General features: G+C 38.5%; 1 protein-coding gene across 2 annotated transcripts in view; it reads right to left on the bottom strand.

Annotated features, from left to right (window-relative positions):
* FBN2 (fibrillin 2) overlaps window positions 1–25404 on the bottom strand; it is a 222825-nt gene that overhangs the window by 152554 nt on the left and 44867 nt on the right. For both annotated transcript variants that reach the window (XM_061422898.1, XM_061422899.1), the window contains exon 6: window positions 10382–10579. In XM_061422898.1, coding sequence (XP_061278882.1) covers window positions 10382–10579 — 198 coding nt within the window. The remainder of the gene's footprint in view (window positions 1–10381; window positions 10580–25404) is intronic.

Below are 25404 nucleotides of genomic sequence, written 5' to 3'. Positions count from 1 at the left end.
CATGATCATGCATATGTCAAGGCTACTTTCTCAGTCTGTCCACTCTCCTGGTGATGAATAGTCAGCAGCCTCTAACTTTCCATCACCTCAGGAGAACAAACATATAATCTGAAAAGACTTACATCTATTAAAGTAACTTAAGTCTTAGTTTAAAATCTTTGCCTGAAGAAAATTTCAGGTCTAGGTGGCTTTGCTGTTAAATTCTTTCAAACATTTAAGAAAGAAATATACACAGAATCACACAGAAAAGAGAAGAGAGGACACTGCCCAACCCATTTCACTGAGTTGGCATCACCCTGAAGCCAAAGCTTCATATTAAAATAAATCATCATAATTGTGATTAAATTGTGATTAAATTGGGGATGAGCATACAAAAATTATTAGCCAGTCAACTTTAGCAATATATAAAAAGTTAACATATCATGACTAAGTAAAACGTTTATTCCAGGAATTTGAGGCTTCCACATTCAAACATAAATCAGTTCATCAAACAGATTAAGGAAGAGACAACATATGAATATCTCTTGGGTATGAAAAAAGCAACGGCAAAGTTCAACACTCATTCATGATCACTAATAGATTTTTTAAAATCTCAGTAAGCCAGAAATACAAGGGAATGTCCTCCACCTGATAAAGACCCTGTATAAAAAAACTACAGCTAACACATTATAGGAGATTGGGAAAATTTTCTTTATTTAGAGTTTCTGAGTCTTTCACTTTATATCTAAATTCACCTTAAATTCTCTTTGTGTAAAAGGTAATTCAGTATATTGTTACGATGAACATGGTATATAAAAGGGCATACAATATATAAGCTTATGCAGATTTACATTAGCTATCCAAATCGACAGGCCAACGTAACAGATTTATTAATATTATATCTATATAACAATTGATGTACTCATTGTAAGAAATATTAAAGATGCAGAAAAACAGAAAATTAAAAGAGATAACCATTGATACATTAGTAGTCTGTTCTTTTAGAATTATTCATAGACAAATTCAGAGTGGTGGCCCATTAATTTAATCAGAATAAGATCACACTATATGTGTTGCTTTGCCTCTTATCTTTTTCCATTAAAACATTTTATTGATACATTTCTATGTCAGTGTATATTGACTTATCCTGCTATTTTTTGGTAAACCCACAAGTTTGGTATATCTTACTGTGTAAACTGGGGCTTCCCCAGTGGCTTAGCAGTAAAGAATCCATCTACAATGCAGGAGACTCTGGAGACAAGGGTTTGACCCCTGGGTTGGGAAGATCCCTTAGAAAAGGAAATGACAACCCACTCCAGTATTCGTGCCTGGAAAATCCCACAGAAAGAGGAACCTGGCAGGCTACAGTCCACAGGGTCGCAAAAGAGTTGGACACAACTGGGCACAGCACACAAAATATTGTTATCCTGAGATGAAAACAGGTATCACTGTCTTATTAAAGGATATCTGATCCAAACAAAAAGCAACTAAAATGAATTATATGACAAGAAGTTTACATACTGAAGAGTTTAATTTACAACATTTCAAACTGCATTATTTTAAAAATGTACTACATTTCTACCCTCATTACAGTGGTAAAAAACATCCGTAGAAACCGCTTTTTTCCTGGTAGATAAATCAAAGAAAGAATATTTTGGTATAAAATGAAAAATGAGGCCAAATCCCTGTAAATCCCTTAGTACTGTTCATAAAAACTTTGACTACATATTTAGTAGATTCAGTAATTTTCAAAGGAAAAAGCATTCTGACTTTACAGGGTTTATTTTGTAATTGCCTGAAAAGTACTTTTCCTAGAAAAAATAAATAGAACTTTTATTTTTTGAAATATCCTACGCAGCGATACAGAATTAATTTCTTTTAGGGAGATCATTAATCACTAAAATAAAAAAGAAAGTTTAAAGAAATCTTATTGAAATAATCAACAGGAACCTAGAGGCACACACAAGTGTTCCCTATAAAAACAAAAGAAGCCAGCCTCAGACCTTCAAATTATGCAAGAGTTTCTGCATCTTCCAAGCTAGCATAAGGAACCACTAATGTCTGATGGGTTTTCCACTGGACAAATTATACAGATGTGTTTCTGTTCTTCCCTTCAATTCAGGCAGAGGCTTATTATTTCTTTAAATGTTGGATAACTTCAAATCACATATAAGAATTTTACCGAATAAAATTAAATCTTTTGAAACTTAAACCTTAGACAATCACTTCAGTCTATGTCTACTAAGGTTATAAATAATGTGACAAAGCAATAGTAATTCTAGTTTATGAACTCGGTTATTCTCCAACTTCTCCAAATAAACTTGCCTTAAGAGATAATAAACTGATTTTATTATATAAATTAGTATTAGATGGTATATTATTTTTAGCTGACATTAAAATGTGAAAAATATGTGCCAGCACTACAGGCATATAAAAATGGTTCATTTAATTTATATCTGCGGGAACTAAGGACCAACTCCTATTACTGTACTAATAGTGCATGATTTTTTAACTTGGTCTGTCCCCAAATAAGATTCACTTTTAAAATGTAAGTTATTTCTACACTCCATAGATATTCATACACAGTACTTATATTTCTACAAAAACAAATGTCAGTCTTTAAGTATAGCAATTGAAAAATAGTCCTGTCTCTATCTGGGGCCTAAGACATATAGTCTGTCTTGGCAACGGTTCAGTGTGGTTTGATTCGGCCAGAATATCTATTCATGCATTCACAAAATTCCAATGCTGAATAAATGATCATCCCAATAAGTAAATATTGATAACTTACTACCTGTAGGACTTCAAACTTGAAATAAAATAAAACAGAGCATGGTTCTGTCTCAATCCTCTTTGTCTCAACAGATGTCATCATTGTTTATCCCAATGTCAAAATCAGAAACGTTAAGAGAGAAACTGGGCATCCTCTCACTTCTTCCCATCAGTACCAAGTGTTTGCTTCCCAAATATATCTCAAATCTTGGCTCTCTGCCTCTACTCTGGTCTCAAGCTTCATCATATATCACCTGTACTGTCACAGGAAACTTCTGAGTTTTTTTTTTCTTCCACTCTGGTCCCCCCTAGAGTTGATTCTTTGCAGAGCACCTAAAATACTTCTATTTACAAAAATATGTATCAAGGCCAGAAGTCTGTAGACCCTGCCACACTGTTTTCTGGTCTATGAGTTGCTCGAGAGAAGTTTGAGACCCCTTAGGGTATTCCCTTTAAAGAAGATACTTGCTTATTCTGTCTTATTATGCCCACAAGATTCTCCTTTATCTTCTCTTTCTTAGTCAACTGCTATACCTTCCAAACTGCAAACTGAAACTTCTATTTTAGAAAATTTGTCTGTTGTTTTCTGTTCATTGCTTCAGCTTTCTTTACCACCTTTCTGCTTCTTTCCAATCAGTCTTTATTGTCCTCTGACATTTCACTTTGTGATTTCCTCAAGCTTATCAACCTTTGTCATGATTTTGTTCAGTTTTATGTTAAGTCTGTATGTGTATGTGTAATATTTGCCTTTCATTAGGTAAAGTTTTTATTCCTTCAGTTTCTTTCTTGAGTATGATCAGTATGCACTATGCATCTCTGATTGTCTTTACTGAACTCTTAGAGTGCTTCTTCGAGCACCTGTTAAGAGTAGAAACACATTATTTTTCATTTCCATGAGATAAAAGAGTACATGAAATTTGTGTTAATTTAGATAATTCTATCTTTTCCTCATGCTTTTTCTCTCTTTTTTTTCAGTTTTTCTTTAGTACTCATGTTTAAATGGAGTCATTTTCTGCTGAAGAAAGACTAGAGAGTGCTAAGAAGAATCAGGTTGATTTGAAAACTTCTACAAGGAATATTGCCTGCAGCAGCTTCTTATCAAACTCTCTGCACTTTCTTTAAAATTTTAAGTTTACACTATCTGAAAATCTCAAAGACCCAAAGTCAAGTATTAATTTTAAATAAAATTTCCTTCTAATTAGAGTGAACTTGTAAGTCAGTGAAGATTTAAAAAGAACTTAACTGTAAAAAAATAATAATAATACAACATATGCAAGTGACAGTTCATGACATATTTATTTGAAGTTTACAAATATTTTTGAAAAACAGTTTAATGCCACTTTTTTATGCCTTTAATTCGCTCATTTTATGCTAGCTTAAATTTTAAGGCCTATGTGAGGCAACTTTGGTTCCTTTGTGTTTAATAAAATGAAGAATATACAAGCCTAAATGTAGATTAGACTTAGGCTTATGGACTACAACTGAAATGCTCTCAACAGGGAAGGAGTCAAGAATCATTATGACTGACCTCATAACACCCTAGGAAGGGGTTTCTTCTGACACCGCTTATTTAAGTCCAGAAAGTCATGACAGCAACAGTGAAAAGTAAAAAACAAAACAAAAAAATTACTAGTTTCCTCACAGCTTAATGTTTTTTTAAGTATCATTTTAATTTCATATTGGATCTCATTTTTCACAGTTACTTTTTGATTATAAGATCCCTTTCATTCCCTCCTAGGCTGCAGTTAAAGTAATTCACTAATTGCACCAGTTACAGGATAGTATTATATTTAGAACTTCAGCAATGTCCTCTCTTGGCTAATATAAACCGTATTTTAAAACCAACATTAAGCTATTTACTGCTATCATCTACACAGCTAGATGTTTTCAACTCTACAAAAATTTTCAACTACCCCTTTAAAAAGATCACTATTATAAAAAAGTATGACATGTATCATGTTTTATTGTCTTATTGTTTCCCATTCTATTACCTTCCAAATTAATTTGGCAGAGTATTTGGGAAACAGTCTAGGAATTTAAAGGGGAAAATGAAATCACAGTAAGATGTAGTCTTAAAATAGCCTGAACTGAAGATTAGTGTTTAATTGAGAGCCTTCTGACGATGCCATGATTTTGAAATAAAGCAGAACTTGTTTTTCCAGACATTTTAACCATGTGGCAGATTTCATTTTGCTCCTGTAGCTGTATTAATCCATTATATTTTTAGTCAAATGGAGCCCAAAACTTATCTTTGCTGCATAAACAAAATCAAACAAATAAGCTTTCAGACATTACTCAATCCTGAAGGACATTCAGGAAGTTTCAGATCAGATGACACATTTTCCATAATTGTGTTCAGAAAAACTAGGCCTCTTTGACAAAATATCACCGTAAAAAAGTCTAACTACAAATACAAAAGATGAGGAGAGTCTGTAATTTGTGATTTTTTTTTTTTTTTTGGGTAGAAATTAAGGGCTTTTTTCAACCAGGACTATTTCTATGAAACAGTGGTTTTCAAGAATATTTTAATATCAATTCCATTTATTAATTCAAAAGATATTTACTGAGTATCTACTGCATGTTAGATACTATTCTAAATGCCTCAGAAACATTAATGAATATAACAGATTTTTGCTGAAACAGAGCTTACATTCTAGTTGGGAGAGAGTAAAAGCAAGAGGGGCTTAACCTGATGGCTCAGAAGGTAAAGAATCCGCCTGCCAATGGAGGACACAGGTTTGATCCCTGGGTCAGGAAGATGCCCTGGAGAAGGGACCACTCCAGTATTCTTGCCTGGAGAATTCCCTGGACAGAGGAGCCTTGTGGGCTACAGGACATGGGGTCGCAAAGAGTCGGACACGGCTGAGCAACTAACACCTTCACTTTCACTTTCAAAAGCAATAAAGACAATAGACAGGCAAGTGCATTAGAAGGTGAAAAGTGCCAGAGGATAAACAAAAGTTTTTCCTCTAGCAAATCCAGTCAGTGTTAATCTAGTAGATCTATACAGTATTTTATCTTTAATAGTAATGTTAAATTATATAAATTATACAGTAATCTATATCTAATCTAGGAATTCTATGTAGTACAGTAAATAAATACTATATGCTATATATTAATCACTTCATGGGAAATAGATGGGGAAACAGTGGAAAACAGTATCAGACTTTATTTTTCTGGGCTTCAAAATCACTACAGATGGTGACTGCAGCCATGAAATTAAAAGACGCTTACTCCTTGGAAGGAAAGTTATGACCAACCTCGATAGCATATTGAAAAGCAGAGACATTACTTTGCCAACAAAGGTCTGTCTAGTCAAGGCTATGGTTTTTCCAGTGGTCATATATGGATGTGAGAGTTGGACTGTGAAGAAAGCTGAGCACTGAAGAACTGATGCTTTTGAACTGTGGTGTCGGAGAAGACTCCAGAGAGTCTCTTGGACTGCAAGGAGATCTAACTGGTCCATTCTGAAGGAGATCAGCCCTGGGATTTCTTTGGAAGGAATGATGCTAAAGCTGAAACTCCAGTACTTTGGCCACCTCATGCGAAGAGTTGACTCATTGGAAAAGACTCTGAGGCTGGGAGGAATTGGGGGCAGGAGAGAAAAGGGACGACAGAGGATGAGATGGCTGGATGGCATCACTGACTTGATGGATGTGAGTCTGAGTGAACTCCGGGAGTTGGTGATGGACAGGGAGGCCTGGCGTGCTGCGATTCATGGGGTTGCAAAGAGTCGGATACGATTGACAGACTGAACTGAACTGAACTGATATATTAATAGCATAGTATATATTCTGGAGAAAAAAATGTTGCTTTATCAGGAACTCTATATAATCATACCATTCGTCATATCAATGATTTAGAATTTTATTATCCACAGTAAACAACAGATTAAAAATTATATTTAACTTGATTTTCATATTTGTTGTGGTTGGTACTAATCCAAGAGACAAAACATTCACAAAACCATTCTAAGGCCACAGCTGGCAAGGCTTTTACATGCAATTAAATATAAAGCTGATAATTTGTTGGGTTATATGGTCACCCTTGGGGCTTCCCAGGTGGCAGAATGGTAAAGAATCCGCCTGTCAATACAGGAGACCCAAGAGATGCAGGTTTAATTCCTGGATTGGGAAGATTCCCTGGAGGAGGAAATGGCAAAACCACTGCGAGATCTCATGGACAGAGAAGCTTGGCGGGCTACAGTCCATGGGGTTGTAAGAAAGTCAGAGAGGACTTAAAGAGTAAACAACAACAACAGGGTCATCCCTTGGGTATCCCTATAGTTCTGATTCGAAAAGAGTTCAGATGCAGACCATTTTTAAAACTACGTTTTATAAAACTACAAAACTAAGAAAAATCTTTGGAGGCCACTGTCAGAAATATACTTACCAAATTATGCAGAGCACTCAGACTTTATAATTTGATGGACTGAGGTTATGTACAGGTCCTGAATCTACCAATTCTCATCTGGGGTTTGGACAGACAGTGGCCTGGCTTTCCGCAATATACCATTTACATGGGCTGGATAAACAACCTCTGACACTGGTTCAGTTCAGTCGCTCAGTCATGTCCAACTCTTTGTGATCCCATGAACCACAGCACGCCAGGCTTCCCTGTCCATCAGCAACTCCCAGAGTCCACCCAAACCCATGTCCATTGAGTCGGTGATGCCATCCAACCATCTCATCCTCTGTCGTCCCCTTCTCCTCCTGCCCTCAATCTTTCCCAGCATCTGGATATTTTCAAATGAGTCAGCTCTTAGCATCAGGTGGCCAATGTATTGGAGTTTCAGCTTCAACATCAGTCTTACCAATGAACACTCTCTCCTTCAGGATGGACTGGTTGGATCTCCTTTTAGTCCAAGGGACTCTCCAGAGTCTTCTCCAACACCACAGTTAAAAAGCATCAATTCTTCAGCGCTCGGCTTTCTTCACAGTCCAACTCTCACATCCATACATGACCACTGGAAAAACCATAGCCTCGACTAGACAGATCTTTGCTGGCAAAGTAATGTTTCTGCTTTTGAATATGCTATCTAGGTTGGTCATAACTTTCCTTCCAAGGAATAAGTGTCTATTAATTTCATGGCTGCAATCACCATCTTCAGTGATTTTGGAGCCCAGAAAAATATAGTCAGCCACTGTTTCCACTGTTTCCCCATCTATTTGCCACGAAGTGATGGGACTGGATGCCATGATCTTAGTTTTCTGAATATTGAGCTTTAAGCCAACTTTTTCACTCTCCTCTTTCATAAAGAGGCTCTTTAGTTCTTCTTCACTTTCTGCCATAAGGGTGGTGTCATCTGCATATTGAGGTTATTGATATTTCTCCTGGCAATCTTGATCCCAGCTTGTGCTTCCTCCAGGCCAGCGTTTCTGATGATGTACTCTGCATAGAAGTTAAATAAGCAGGGTGACAATATACAGCCTTGATGTACTCCTTTTCCTATTTGGAACCAGTCTGTTGTTCCATGTCCAGTTCTAACTGTTGCTTCCTGACCTGCATACAGATTTCTCAAGAGGCAGATCAGGTGGTCTGGTATTACCATCTCTTTTAGAATTTTTCACAGTTTATTGTGATCCACACATCAAAAGCTATGGCATAGTCAATAAAGTAGAAATAGATGTTTATCTGGAACTCTTGCTTTTTCGATGATCCAGCGGATGTTGGCAATTTGATCTCTGGGTCCTCTGCCTTTTCTAAAACCAGCTTGAACATCTGCAAGTTCATGCTTCACGTACTGCTGAAGCCTGGCTTGGAGAATTTTGAGCATTACTTTACTAGCGTGTGAAATGAGTGCAATTGTGCGGTAGTTTGAGCATTCTTTGGCATTGCCTTTCTTTGGGATTGGGATGAAAACTGACCTTTTCCAGTCCTGTGGCCACTGCTGAGTTTTCCAAATTTGCTGGCATATTGAGTGCAGCACTTTCACAGCATCATCTTTCAGGATTTGAAATAGCTCAACTGGAATTCCATCACCTCCACTAGCTTTGTTCATAATGATGCTTCCTAAGGCCCACTTGACTTCACATTCCAGGATGTCTGGCTCTAGGTGAGTGATCACACCATTGTGGTTATCTGGGTCATGAAGATCTTTTTTGTATAGTACTTCTGTGTATTCTTGCCACTTCTTCTTAATATCTTGTGCTCCTGTTAGCTCCATACCATTTCTGTCCTTTATTGTACCTATCTTTGCAGGAAATGTTCCCTTGGTATCTCTAATTTTCTTGAAGAGCTCTCTAGTCTTTCCCATTCTATTGTTTTCTTCTATTTCTTTGCATTGATCACTGAGGAAGGTTTTCTTATGTCTCCTTGCTATTCTTTGGAACTCTGCATTCAAATGGGTATATCTTTCCTTTTCTCCTTTGCTTTTTGCTTCCTTTCTTTTCACAGCTATTTGTAAGGCCTCCTCAGACAGCCATTTTGCTTTTTGCATTTCTTTTTCTTAGGGATGGTATTGATTCCTGTCTCCTGTACAATGTCACGAGCCTCCATCCATAGTTCATCAGGCACTCTGTCTGTCAGATCTAGTCCCTTAAATCTATTTCTCACTTTGATTTAGGTCATACCTGAATGGTCTAGTGGTTTTCTCCACTTTCTTCAATTTCAGTCTGAATTTGGCAATAAGGAGTTCATGATCTGAGCCACAGTCAGGCCCCGGTTTTGTTTTTGCTGACAGTATAAAGCTTATCCATCTTTGGCTGCTGACACTGGTTACTAACATCAATTTGAAAGATTTCACATCTGACTTTGTATATGATTTAATTGTAACAAAGTTTAACTAACTCCCATGTGTAATAATGAATAACATCATTTCTCTGAATAACACAAAAGTACTTTCCACTTTCCTTTCACCCTACTACTGCTTGAAAGCTCATCACAGCACCCTGTTCTAAGCTTTAAAAATGCACTTAATCCATATATCAGAGAAGTTGTTAAGAAGACTAAGAATCACGTTGGCTGAAAATTAATTAATTATTCAGTAAGTATATGACAATTTCTACTATTTGGGTTAAAGTTGATAGTTGTAGCATCCTCAGGGCCTGGATCTAGCCCTGATACATATATGTAAGGATGTGGTTGGGAAGATTGCCTGGAGACAAGATTGTAATCGACTGATTAATAAACTCAGAAGTAACTGCAGTCATGGTTGGGGTTACTGCTTTGTCTCTGAAGACACTGTTGATAATCTCAGACGGCTCACTTTTTCCCTGTCACCTGAGTTCAGGTTCTCATATCTTTAATGAGATGGGAAAGACAGAAAAAATGTGTCCCCCAGATATTTACATATGCATAGTTTGAGGGGCTGTAGTAGGGAATGTGTAACGCCATCTGGATAAAGACATGGAATGGCTTCTCTTCTGATTGTCTTAAATGTTTTTTAAATTTCCCCCAATTTTTCATATCCCTCTTCTCCCTCTCTGTCAGTTAACAATAATTTGCTAAGTGGCCAGAAGATAAGCCATCTGTAGCCAAGCCCCTCATCATCAGAGATGATAGGGCCCCTCTGGGAAACAGCTTTGGGTTTAAGGCTCCCATCCACCGTGGCAGATCCCCATAGTGCAGTGAAAGGAGCCCAGACAACTGGGTGGATGACTCGGTGCACACGGGCTGAAGGCTCACTCACCTTGGCAAGCTCCAGTGCGTATGTTGGGGATGAAGCCCCGTCGGCAGGGCTGAGGCTGGGCTGGGCACATCTCGCAGGGGTGACCCCAGGCCCGCCCAGTGGTGGCGCAGCACAGAGTCTTTGTACACACGATGCCTGTGAGCTGCCCCTGGCACATCTGGTTGTTGACCTGAGTGAAACACGGACCTGTCCTGTAATCTGGAATGTGAAAGAAGGCAGAGAGACAGGTTTTATAGCCATGCACCAATCTCAAAACCAGCACCTCCAAATTCATAAAACAAGAGACTTTCTTCCCATCAAAATGCTGAATGACAAAGGGCCAGAGAATTCCATCATGAAAACTCAGCATTTGCCGATAATGAGAAGTGCCTTACAAAACTTCAATGTATTCTACCCTAGACATTGTAAATAGGTGGCTCAAGGGCTGTGTCTGGGACACAGATGTGTTTTCTTGGCCCGTCTAATGTTTTAAAATGAGTAGCCAACATTGTAAATTGGGAAATTTCACATGAAATTTGTACTTCTGGCTTTTCTTAAAAAGCTGGATGTCCTGGCCATGCTAGGTCTGTCACGTTGCATGGCGGTGGTGAAGAGTCCCTTCTATGACACCACAGCCCAGCCACTCAGCCCTCTCCACTCATTGGGCTTCCCTACCTGTGCCCTGAGGGCACCTGCTTTAATGACTCCTCTGTACCTGTCAATATTCTGAAGTCCCGAGAAAAGTTCAGAAAATCAAAACAGAACCAATGACGACACACCCTGCCATACCGCATATATATGTATATTTAGGCGGTCTAGATTGATTATAATCATTTAGTACTAACAGTTTGGTTTTCGTTTCCTTGTCAGCCTGTTTAGTTCTCTGTGTAGCTCACCTAGAAAGATGGTACTAATGAGGCCCATGATCATGGGTTCTTTCCAAGTTAATATTATATGATCTCTGATTTCTAGAAGATGCTTGTACCATTGTCCAGCTCTGTTACATGATAATAAAAACTTCAGCAAATGTATGTCACATATGATCTATAGGCAGGCTCTTCTATGCATATTAAGAATAGTCTATGATGGCCCTTGCATCTCAAAGTGGTTCATGGGCCCAGCAACACATGCATCACTCGAGAACTGGTTAGAGATAAACTCAGCTGTCATCCCAGACTCACTGAAGTAGAATATGCATTTCCCAAGATATTTAGGAGATCCACTGTTGATATTGTTTTAATCGCTCAGCTGTGTCTGACTCTTTGCTACCCCATGGACTGATAGCCCATCAGGCTCCTTTGTCCGTGGGGATTCTCCAGGCAAGAATACCGGAGTGGGTTGCCATTTCCTCCTTCAGGGAATCTTCATGGCCCAGGGATTGAACCCATGTCTCCCGCATTGGCAGGTAAATTCTTTACCACTGAGTCACCTAGGAGATTCACAGTCACCTTAAAGTTTAAGAAGGACTGATCTAGACTATAAGCAACTTGAAAGCTGGGCATTTCTATCTTTCCATGCTATAATGACCTTATAAGATGATTAGTACATATATACATACACATACATAAATATGTATTATTTTAAGCAGAGCTGAACCATTCAGTTCAGTTCAGTTCAGTCGCTCAGTCATGTCTGACTCTTTGCGACCCCATAAATTGCAGCATGCCATCACCAACTCCCGGAGTTCACTCAAACTCATGTCCATTGAGTCAGTAATGCCATCCAGCCATCTCATCCTCTGTCGTCCCCTTCTCCTGCCCCCAATCCCTCCCAGCATCAGGGTCTTTTCCAATGAGTCAACTCTTCGCACGAGGTGGCCAAAGTATTGGAGTTTCAGCTTTAGCATCAGTCCTTCCAATGAACACCCAGGACTGATCTCCTTTAGGATGGACTGGTTGGACCTCCTTGTAGTCCAAGGGACTCTCAAGAGTCTTCTCCAACACCACAGTTCATTAATAAGCTTTTAATTTATTGCTTGTACTTTGAAAGACACAAGAAATCACAGAAGCATCACTCTCCTAAAGACTGACCAGTTAAATGACTAACATTTACAGAATTACAACAAAATACGCAAAAAAGTTTTCCCCTCCTTTCAACAAAGGTTGTACGCATACAGTTTATTAACTCTTGGGAATGTAAGGTGATATTCAGGATTTCCTGATAAGCCTTTATGCAAATAACCTAATTCTATGTGAAGGGGAAAGCCAGACAAGTTTATTTCAGATTTTTGTAAAAACAAAACAACGTTACATTCAGTGGAAAAATAGTCAATAATTTTGGTAACATTTTTATGAAAAACTGCTCCTGGGGGGAAAAAAAATCAAACTTGGGCCTAATTTAACATTCGAAATGCTAAACTAGAACAACTTAGATGTCATCTGAATCCTGTAACATGACAAAAATACAACTTAAAGTCGCAAAAAAATTCTGTTTTTTAATGAAGAATAAGGCTTTGTCAGAGAAAAAGAAAAACATTTTAAAAGTTCAATACAAAGGAAACAAACTCCAAAATAGGTAACCTTTGTAGCAAGTTGGTTTAACATTCTGTTACTCTGCAGCTGAACTTCAACAAAAATAGCTCATTTTAATCCCTTACATAAGAACAACAGATGTGCTGGCTACAAATCACGTTTTTGAAGAAGACAAGCTTTGTATTATACTTGTAGATATGTCAACCTTGTACATGCTCCCTCCCCACATCACACATTGCTAGGTTGTAAATTTTTTAAACATACTCTATTATCCTTCAGACAACACATTATTTTCCCCTTTTAAATAAATATCAGACTTATGATAAACTATATCCAGTCCTGAACAAGTAGGGGAAAGTCCATTCTTCACCAAAAATCTAACACGCTTACTTTTTGATAGATTCACTCATATATACCTATGTTCACATTCTGTACACTTTTAGGATTCCCACAGAGAAGCCTGAATAGAGTCCTAATTTCATTCTTAAGTAAATCAATTTGTCAAAAATTCTTTTCTTCTAACTACAACACCTTCTTAAAATTATGTCCTTTTAGCTCTTTTTGGAGAAGAGGACTATCTAGACAAGAACATCCTCTGCAAAGAACCTTTCCAGGTGAAGCCCTAAATAATCAATCCCAGACCCCCCTTTCCAGGAACAGAGTTAACCATTCCTTATTTCTTTTGCTTGTATTTCCCTTCTTTAAGACTGCACTGAATCTACTTTCTTATCTGGTTACATTTTGCTTTCAAACTTACAATGTAACCTACTTATTCCAGAAATACTAATAAGTACAATGTGAACAAATATTAGATATTGAAAAGAGATTTAAATTTCCTGATCAGATTAAAAACATTCTGTCCCAGACTTTACTAGCATTTTAACTATGGTCAAAGAGTACTGAGAGGCCTTAATTAAATGTTATGACTGGCTATACATTTCATCACAGTTTCACTCTGGGTAAAATGTTACTGTATACTATGCTAACCATTCATAGAGAAGGTCAGAGGTGCAGTGCATTAACAAAGGACAAAATGGAGCAAGCTACTTAACAACTGGTATGCTGGACTCAGTGAGCTGTAAATAGATATTTTCCTCACTACCACGTGATGAAGAGAATTGTAAAGAAATTAACCTCCAATTAAAATAAATTTATATTTTAAAAGAAATAAAAATAAAAAAATTTAAAAAAATAAAAAAAGTTATCCTGTGAAACATAAACATTGCTATTTTGATTTTCTAATATAATTCCACTTTTATTCATATTAAAGAATTGGTACAATTAGCGAACTCATCAAAAATTAAATTCCTTTAAGTTTAACTTACACAGCATGTATTCACCCATCTTACATGAAAGATTCAATAATTTTCCATAAATTTTATTAAATTGTGCAACCATCACCATAACCCAATTTTAGAACACTTGCATTATTCCAAGAAGATTCCTTGTGCTCATCCTCAGGCTCTGTCAACTACTGATCTTTCTGTCACTCACTATAAAGTTGCCTTTTCTGGAATATTCACAGAAACGAAGTCAAATAGTATGTGAATTTTTTTTTTTTTTATCTGACCAACTTCTTTTAGTTAGCATAATGTTCTTGAGGACTATTCATGCTTGCTATGTGGCATGAGTCAGCACTTCAATTCTTTTTACTACTGAATAATATTCCACTATATGGATATTATATCAGTTGCTCAGTTGTGTCCAACTCTTTGCGACCCCATGAACTGTAGCTTGCCAGGCGCTTCTGTCCATGGAATTCAAGGGGCAATAATACTGGAGGATGTAGCCATTTTCTTCTCCAGCTGTACGGATGTATCACATCTGATAACCAAGTATTAGTCTTTTGCTGGGCTGTATTGACTATGCCAAAGCCTTTGACTGTGTGGATCACAATAAACTGTGGAAAATTCTGAAAGAGATGGGAATACCAGACCACCTGATCTGCCTCTTGAGAAATTTGTATGCAGGTCAGGAAGCAACAGTTAGAACTGGACATGGAACAACGGACTGGTTCCAAATAGGAAAAGGAGTATGTCAAGGCTGTATATTGTCACCCTGTTTATTTAACTTATATGCAGAGTACATCATGAGAAACGCTGGACTGGAAGAAACACAAGCTGGAATCAAGATTGCCGGGAGAAATATCAATAACCTCAGATATGCAGATGACACCACCCTTATGGCAGAAAGTGAAGAGGAACTCAAAAGCCTCTTGATGAAAGTGAAAGTGGAGAGTGAAAAAGTGGGCTTAAAGCTCAACATTCAGAAAACAAAGATCATGGCATTCGGTCCCATCACTTCATGGGAAATAGATGGGGAAACAGTGGAAACAGTGTCAGACTTTATTTTTCTGGGCTCCAAAATCACTACAGATGGTGACTGCAGCCATGAAATTACAAGACGCTTACTCCTTGGAAGGAAAGTTATGACCAACCTAGATAGCATATTCAAAAGCAGAGACATTACTTTGCCAACAAAGGTCCGTCTAGTCAAGGCTATGGTTTTTCCTGTGGTCATGTATGGATGTGAAGAAGGCTGAGCGCCAAAGAATTGATGCTTTTGAACTGTGGTGTTGGAGAAGACTCTTGAGAGTCCCTTGGACTGCAAGGAGATCCAACCAGTCCATTCTGAAGGAGATCAGCCCTGGGATTTCTTTGGAAGGAATGATGCTAAAGCTGAAACTCCAGTACTTTGGCCACCTCATGTGAAGAGTTGACTCATTGGAAAAGACTCTGATGCTGGGAGGGATTGGGGGCAGGAGGAGAAGGGGACGATAGAGGATGAGATGGCTGGATGGCATCACTGACTCGATGGACATGAGTCTGAGTAAACTCCCGGAGTTGGTGATGGACAGGGAGGCCTGGCGTGCTGCGATTCATGGGGTCGCAAAGAGTCGGACACGACTGAGCAACTGATCTGATCTGATCTGATCTGATGGCGAATATATGTTTCACTGTTAAAAGTGTCGAACTGTTTATCAAAATAACTTCATGATTTTACATTCCTACCAGTAGTGAAAGAGATTCTCATTCCTCCACATCCTTGCTAATAGTTTCTGCTTTCTATCATTATTATAGCCTATGTTACCATTTTATTTCAAACGAATACAATTCAATATATTTGAGAATTCTGCTGTATTTCTCAAGTCCTCTTAGTATAATTAGAGATGCTAAACAGTGCTAGGTAACAAAGGTGAGCACTATCATCATGTGGACAACCAGACAACCTTTGGATAGGCTTCCGGGAGGTAAAGACTAGCATAGATCTGCAGGGGCTTTAGGATTGAGAGAAAAAAATTTGTTTTCGTTTTTTGCTTATTTATTCTTTTGTTTTTTGTTTTGTGGAAGAGACAAGGCTTTCTAAAAGACAATAATTTCTAGTACGAGACCCCTAAGGAATCAGGCTGAGAGTGAAACCAGAATTTGTGTAGAGGAGCTATCCTTAGATAGAAGAACAAAAGCCCTGTTCTTGTAACCCAAAGGAGGAAGAGCAGACTGCACAGAGAGGTCGGCATTTTATACAGCAGAGGAGAAGGAGTCATGACCTCTCGGATACCTTTTCCTTTCCTTGTGAAGCAGGAGGTGGACGCTAGGTCGCTGGCAGAAGTTGGCTGGAGTGTCAGGTCATGGACTAACTGAAATGGACATCGAACATACCTCTCAGGACAGGGAGCTGTCTTAAGAATCCACAGAGGATTCCCAGGGGACATCCAGCACGTCTCTGTGGTGGATGAACAAGACGGAACTTAGAGTGGGCTCCGTCTGTCTGTGTTGTGACTTTTTCCAATAGCTCTAGGCAGCAGAGAAACTCTCTGAGAGATAAGGGTGCATCCAGGACCAGAGAAGAAAAAGATTCAGAACAGCAAATGCGTTAGGACACATTTATAGACTGTGGAATCTACACTGGATGAGATGGGAAGTGAGAAAAGGAACAGATGGACAGATAATAAGTGAGAAAAGCAGTAAGGTCAACAGATGAGGCGTCCCCAAAAAGCCCCAGAAGAGAAGGGAAATGAGTCATAGTGATAGCCATACATCAGCTGTCCAAGTGGTATTATTTAGTTAACTGTATTATTTATTTAACTGTCAGTAGAATGCAGTTATGGTCCACAGCTGCACAGATGGACACTGCATAATTCAGGAAAGCTACCCACAACTACTCTAATGTAAATGACATCCCTTGGAGTTGTGCAGTCAAATAATGCCCTAAAGATATTCAAAACTCCATTCATTCCCCACTTTGGTATACAGAATTCCCTGATCCCAGACAGTATGTGAAAATATGTAAGATTTCCCATCAAGTTCCACAGTCTTTGAACTTAAGCAAGAAGGCAGCATTTCCATTCTCAGGAACCAAAGAAACCCAACATGCAATCCAGCAATTACCCTGTGTGGGAACTGCAGACAGGATTGAGTACAATGCAGATCTCTGGACTGTGTGAAACCTAAGTCAAACGATCCTGGTGACATGACCGCCTCCTTTGAGTAATGGAGTTGTTGACATAGCAATGACAATAAGGTTGACTGCATCCCATTATGGTTCTAATTGAGAATCTATCTAGTCAGTCTGCCAGCTGAAATCTCTGATCACAGATATAACTGGAGCAGGCAGGGAAGGCAACACCTCAAATTATATAGTTTCTTTAGTCTCAATAAAATTTACCTGAATGTCTTCAAGTCCAGACTTCATGGTGGGTCTAAATATTTAACTCAGATAAATGAGACAGCAATTATCTTCTACGATGGACAACTGCCAACCTCAGGAAATTTTAGAATTAAGTACAGAAATGTTGAAGAGAATCAAAGCCATTAAATTAAGAACCTGTGCAAAATTTATGCACCTGTAATGTTTCCTGGGGCTTCCCTGGTGGCTCAGTGGTAAAGAATCCATCTGCAATGCAGGAGACTTGGGTTCGTTCCCTGGCTTGGGAAGATTCCCTGGAGAAGGAAATGGCAATCCACTCCAGTATTCTGGCCTGGAGAATTCCATGGACAGAGAAACCTGGCAGGTTATAGTCCATGGGGTCGCAAAGAGTTACATACGACTGAGAGAGAGACTAACACTTTCACTTTCAATATTTCCTGGTGGCTCAGTGATAAAGAATCCGCCTGCCAAGCAGGAGACATGGGTTCGATCCCTGGGTCAGGAAATGTAAACCAATACCAAAATGTTCTTGTCTGGAAAATTCCATGGACAGAAGAACCTGGCAGGTTACAGTCCATGGGGCTGCAAAAGAGTTAGACACGACTTAGCAACTAAACAATGTTTAATGGCATCTGGTTCACTCTATTAGATTGCCCTGTAAGCACAATTTAAAATTAATAATTAGGTAACTTATTTAGAGTTGTGATTTTTCATGTTAAAATGTGACTATGCTTACATACAAAACTGGATCATTTAAATGAACTTCAGATTTTTATAAATTTGTTTGAGTATTTAGACATTCAAATTTTAATTAGGTTTATGAGAGCTATTTGAGTACTTAAAAAGGTTTTTAAGGTATATAATTTAAGTACTTAAGGGAGATATTAGGTATATTCTATATATTATAGCAGTTTAAAAGGTAGGGAGGTGTTCCATTAACAACATATGAAAATGGAACCAAATACTATTTAAAGGCCTCTTAGAGTGACTACTAAAATCTGCCAGACTTATTAATAGATGAGTGATATTTATAAGCTAAATTTAAAAGTTCAAGGAATATACCCTAAAGAACTGAAAGCAGGAATCTGAAGAGATATTTGGACAACCATGTATCCAACAGCATTATTCACAATAGCTAAGAGGTGGACACAACCTACATGTCCATTGACTGATGAATGAATAAACAAAATGCATACAATGGAATATTATTCAGCCTTTAAACAGAAAGACATTCTGACACGTGCTACAACATGGATGAACCTTAAGGAAGTTATTCTGAGTAAAATAATCCAGTTACAAAAGGAAAAAATACTGAATGATTCCACTTATATAAAATGTCTGTGTCTACGAATATAACCACATTCATAGACACAGAAAGTAGAACCGGGCTTGTCAGAGGTTGAGGAATAGGTGGGGAATTAGTGTTTAATGGGTTCAGAGTCTCAGTTTTGTGGATGAATGGTGATGATAGCTGCACAACACTGTGAAACAATTTAATGCCATGGATCTGTACATTTAAAAATGATCACGATGATAAATTTCACATTATATGTTCTACACAGTTAAACATTTTTTTTTTACAAATTCCTAAAATAACCAGGACTTTGAAATCATTTTTAAATAAAACAAACTTGAGTTTTTAACACCGAAATTAAAAAAAAAAAAACCTTGAGTCTTTTCTTTATATACAGAGTCACCACTGAGGGCACTGGAACATCCCCTTTCCACACTGCTCACCTTCTTTGGGATGGGTATTTCTGTTGTTCACAACTGCCCACAAAGGCACAGAATGCTGCATGGGTCTTTACTGCATAGCTTGACAGGTTTTCTATAAGGTAGATTCCTAGCACTGCAATTGCTGGCTCAACTAGCCAGTTTGAAAAATATTACAGAATTGCTCTCTGAGTAAATGGTAACCAATATACAGCAGTCCATTCCAACAGTAGTCCATTCCTTCCAACACTGAGTAGAAGCAAATGGTTCGTGTTCATTCAATGAGTGAAAAATGGTATCTCTGACAGGCCAACTCATGTATTAACAAGCAAGAGAAGAAAATTAAGTCTTTAAAGTAGGCACTTTATAATGACTCTTTCTATAAACTATCTCAATTTATTTTGAAGTGCTAAAAAAAAGTGTGTGTCATTTTTACCCATGAAAAAACTAAAAATCATACAGTAAGTAATATGTGGAGAATCAAAGAGCTGATAGAAAGTGAAGTGACACTGGACTTGGCCATCTACCTCACACCTGCTGCATCTGCTAGGCCCCAAGACACAGAATATTCAGTCTCAACTTTTGGTAACTTTGCTATCTCCTAAAAGAACAAACCCCTTTACCATTTAAGTGAATACTGTCACATTTCCACAAATGCCTCCTCCCAGCCCAAGTACAACCTCCTAACTCCCAACAGGCAAGTCCAGTCTTGCTTTGTTTCTGATTTTTCCCAAAGATGAGTCTACATCTAGCCAGATTACCTTAGGGAGGAATTCTCTAACAGAGAAACATTAAAGACCCTGCTTCTGCAAATAGATGAGTAATTACTTTAATTACCACAGTTGTATTGCATTTTGTTTCTAACATAATACTGTTACTTAATATTTCAGCAGAATGTGGACTTAGCAAATAAGAACCCCTTTCACCATTCTCTGGTCTTTCAAAGCACAAGGCTACTGCTGACATCAAAGGGCACTTGAAGAATGAAGAGGCAGGAAAGATAATTAGGTGCTGGCCAATGATGCAAACAAAATTGCTATCTTTGATGTCACATTTCATAAGGAGGAGGGCCATTAGAGATGTAGTCCTAAAACTCACTGCCTATGAACTTAAAGTGCACTCTCCCAAGAGCAAAACCAATTAACTTACTTTAAGGATGACAGAAATTGTGTAAGATTATAAACTAGTAAGATTATTTAACCAGACAGATACTGTCACTTCTGAAGGAAAAAAGTTAAAAAGATGAAAATACCAGGGACCCACAGACATAAATGGTTCACACACAAGATGGATAATATGCAAGTCAAATCAATAAAGTACCAATTTTATGGTATCTAAGAAAAACCTACTATATAATTAAGTAAGCCTGAATAATTTCAGGGAAAAGTAATACAGGCTCACAAAACATTTACCCATTATCAACGAAGTCAGAAACAGTCAATGGAAACCAATGTCTGAATGGACCTTATACATTCCTTGAATCAAATACAATGAGATCACAAGACTGGATTAAAGCAGCAGTGAATAAAATAAAATACTAGGCACAATTTAATGACAGACACTTTATATAATAATATAGATGCAATAATATGCATGCAATTGCTTTCTTTCTGATATTTCTGCCTAAATCACTTCCTCCTGAATCACACAGGCAGCTACATATATATATATTGAGTCAACCAAACCTCGTAAACCACAGCTTTTACCTGGAAATGTGACACATATACAGCTGGAAAACAAAAGCCCTTCTCTGTGATTTGGTCCTGACATAGAACTTCCAATATAACATCTAACTAGCAGGGTGGGGCTGGGATTTCTCCTGAGAAGACAGTAAGTGCCATGTGATCCTGGGGTTTTAGCTTTTGGGGAGTTTTAAGGAAATACTGAACAGCAAACAATACCATAGGTCATTAGAAGGCAATGGCACCCCACTCCAGTACTCTTGCCTGGAAAATCCCATGGACGGAGGAGCCTGGTAGGCTGCAGTCCATGGGGTGGCTAAGAGTCAGATACGACTGAACGACTTCACTTTCACTTTTCACTTTCATGCATTGGAGAAGGAAATGGCAACCCAGTCCAGTGTTCTTGCCTGGAGAATCCCAGGGACGGGGGAGCCTGGTGGGCTGCCATCTATGGGGTCACACAGAGTCGGACACGACTGAAGTGACTTAGCAGCAGCAGCATCTATCATTGGCTCTACTTGACTTGCAAAGGGGGAGGCCCTGCCTTTGTACTTGCTACATGAAGAACAGCAGGTAGTCACCAGATCCTCCTGGCAGGGGTGGCCTAGCACGGGTGGTGGCCTACACTAGGGAAATGACTCATTTCTGGCTCTCTGGTTGGAGCCGTATTCCTGTTCCCCGCACATAAGCACCAGGAGAGGCTCAAGAGCAAAAGATGCCCCTGTGACCACTCACCAGGAAGGTTACAGTACTACCATACCAGCTCAGTAAAATAAAAAAGACCGTATCTTTCAAAGACGGCAAGTTTGTAACTGCTAGAGAAAGCCAGGGAGCCTGACTAGCCTAGGTACTAAGGGGATTTGCTTCATGAATAGACAAACACATATTAAAAGACTAAAGCCATTCTTTTTTTTTTTTTTGGCCTAAGAAAGTAAGGTGAAGGTGAAGTCGCTCAGTCGTGTCCAACTCTTTGCAACCCTGTGAACTGTAGCCTACCAGGCTTCTCTGTCCACGGGAGTCTCCAGGCAAGAATACTGGAGTGGGTTACCATTTCCTTCTCCAGGGGACCTTCCCGACCCAGGGATCAAACCTGGGCCTCCCCCCCCCCCCCCATTGGAGGCAGATGCTTTAACCTCTGAGCCACCACTCTTTCAATATTCAAACTCAACAGAAAAACAAACGGTCACTGCTTCAAGCTAAATTAGTTGTCTAGAAGATCAGATGGAAGAAACAGCTTGCAACACAGAGCAAAATTCCTGAGAAATTAATAAGTGAAAGGTGAGACTTGTTAGAGACTGAAGACCAGAATGTCCTAGACAAGAATAATGGGGAAAAGATATATTTTTAAAAAAAGAGCCCATGAGATCTCTAGATATTTGAACCTTAAGATCAGAAAGAAAAGAATTTTTCCATTTCCAGAAAGAAAGAACAGGCTATCTACAACGAAGACAGAATAGCCTAGCATTAATTTTCTCATTTGTGGAGAAGGCAATGGCACCCCACTCCAGCACTCTTGCCTGGAAAATCCCATGGACGGAGGAGCCTGGTAGGCTGTAGTCCATGGGGTCGCTAAGAGTCAGACATGACTGAGTGACTCCAGTGTTCTTGCCTGGAGAATCCCAGGGATGGGGGAGCCTGGTGGGCTGCCGTCTATGGGGTCGCACAGAGTCGGACATGACTGACGCAACTTAGCAGCAGCAGCAGCAGCAGCAGCAGCAGCAGCAGTTTTCTCATTTGTAGTGTCGAGATTTAAAATACAGTGAAAAAACATTTATAGGTTATTAATTTATAATTTTTGATAAAGGATTCTTGAAACAAAAGAGCCTACATGGTAAGACAGTAGCCTAAAATGATAATTTCAGGAACTGAAGAATAGGGAAGATACTTGCCATAATGAGGACTTGGAAAAAATTTACTAAGATCTCAACTTCAGACTGGGAGATGTGAAAAAAGTAAAATGTCTAGGAATGAGAGGAATAGGCATTATTTAATTTCTATACTGCTCAACAGGTGTAAGAGAAGGAAAGAGATTTCAATACAATGGTAATCATTAATTTAATGAAGAATACAGAATTTCTTAGGGCTACCCTGGTCATTCAAATGGTAACGAATCCGCCTGCAATGTAGGAGACCCGGGTTTGATCCCTGGGTTGGGAAGATTCCCTGGAGAAGGGAATGGCTCCTCACTCCAGTATTCTTGCCTGGAGAATCCCATGGACAGAGGAGTCTGTCGGGCTACAGTTCATGGAGTCGCAAAGAGTCAGACACGATTGAGCAACTAACATTTCACTTCACAGAATTTCTTAATTAAGGAAGAAGAGCAGTGGAAGCAGAGGCGTGAAATATAAGTGATTAAGCCAAAAACGATAGGCAAAGGGGAAAAGACAAACTACAAAATACAATGATTTTTATACATAAAGTAAAATAATGAGAATAAACCAAATATACTGAAATAACAATAAACACAAACATAAGTAGTTTTTAATCAAAGAAAAAGACATTTGTAGATCTGATTAGAGTAACAAAACTTAGCTCTATTCTGTCTATAAGAAAACCATCAAAATGAAATGACAAGAAGAGTAGAAAACAAGACAGAGAAAAATTAGGGAAAATATAAATGATATAAAACAGAAGTAGTAATAGCATCAAATAGAATAGAATTCAAGTACAGAAAGCAATCACTGAGTTCAAAAAAGTATTACATAAGGTTAAAAATTACAATTCATTAAGATATAAGATTTATACAGTAAAACTACAATGAAATATCAAGAGCAAAGTTTCAGAAAAACAAGAAAAGCTTAAAGTTATAAGAGGAATCTTTTCACATTTGACAGAGCAAGTAGACAAAAAAATCTACTCCAAGTCATTCAAGAAATTAGCAATTTCTGCAGCAATTAACAGAAAAATCCACCTAAGAATGCTTTTGGTCAGCAGCTCTCAAACTTCTTTGGTTTTCAGGATCCTTAAATTATTGACTTTCCCCAAAAGCCTTTACTCATGTGGGTTATATCTATCAACACTACTGCATTACAAGTTAAAACTGAGAAACTTTTAAAATTTGTATTCATTCAAAAATGTTATAAATCCCACTGCATATTAACATAAATAGTACATTTTAATGAAAAATATCTCTATGCTCCAAAATAAAACCAAACATAAATAAATAAATAGGGATACAATCAAAAAGCTTGCCTCCATAGATGGATTTACAATTTGACACCATCCTTATGGCAGAAAGTGAAGAGGAACTCAAAAGCCTCTTGATGAAAGTGAAAGAGGAGAGTGAAAAAGATGGCTTAAAGCTCAACATTCAGAAAACGAAGATCATGATACCTGGTCCCATCACTTCGCAGGAAATAGATGGGGAAACAGTGGAAACAGTGTCAGACTTTATTTTGGGGGGCTCGAAAACCACTGCAGATGATGACTGCAGCTATGAAATTAAAAGACGCTTACTCCTGGGAAGGAAAGTTATGACCAACCTACATAGCATATTCAAAAGCAGAGACATTACTTTGCCAACAAAGGTCCGTCTAGTCAAGGCTATGGTTTTTCCTGTGGTCATGTATGGATGTGAGAGTTGGACTAGGAAGAAAGCTCAGCACCGAAGAATTGATGCTTTTCAACTGTGGTGTTGGAGAAGACCCTTGAGAGTCCCTTGGACTGCAAGGAGATCCAACCAGTCCATTCTGAAGGAGATCAGTCCTGGGATTTCTTTGGAAGGAATGATGCTAAAGCTGAAACTCCAGCACTTTGGTTGACTCATTGGAAAAGACTCTGATGATAGGAGGGATTGGGGGCAGGAGGAAAAGGGGATGACAGAGGATGAGATGGCTGGATGGCATCACTAACTCGATGGACGTGAGTTTGAGTGAACTCTGGGAGTTGGTGATGGACAGGGAGGCCTGGCGTGCTGCGATTCATGGGGGTCGCGCATAGTCGGACACGACTGAGCGACTGAACTGAACTGAACCATATAAACAAAGGCTGTGGTATTGCTTTATTACAGGACCCTGATTAATATAATCAAATACCTGATCATAAACACATCATTATTTCAGTGAGTTTCGAAAGATCCCATGGTATTTCTACTGAATATTTTTTCTTCCACAGTGTGGAGGCTTCTTTGCATAGAAAAATTCTAAGTACTGTGACTGATGACATTCACCAGGAAAGAATACCTTGCTGTTTTTTTAAGGGATCACAATCACCTTTTTAAACTGTAGAATTTGTCTGTGACATGAAACAGTATTTTAAGAGAAAGAAACTTCAGCAGTTATAAATTTCACACCAATGTGGTTTGTTATAATCTGTAACCATGCTGTCCAAAACAGTAGCCACTAGCCACATGTGGCTTTCTAAATTTAAACTTTAAATTTAAATTAAATATAGCAAACATTCGGTTCCTCAGTCACACTAGCCACAGGTCAAGTGCTTAAGACCCACATGCGGTTAGTGGCTAGCTACCACACTGGCAGCGCAAAGAACATTTCCATCATCCCAGAAAGTTCCATTGATGTACACTGGAGGA

This window comes from Bos javanicus, chromosome 7 (assembly GCF_032452875.1).
Source record: "Bos javanicus breed banteng chromosome 7, ARS-OSU_banteng_1.0, whole genome shotgun sequence".
NCBI classification, from domain to species: Eukaryota; Metazoa; Chordata; class Mammalia; order Artiodactyla; family Bovidae; genus Bos; species Bos javanicus.
This window is presented reverse-complemented; position numbering and strand designations above follow the sequence as displayed.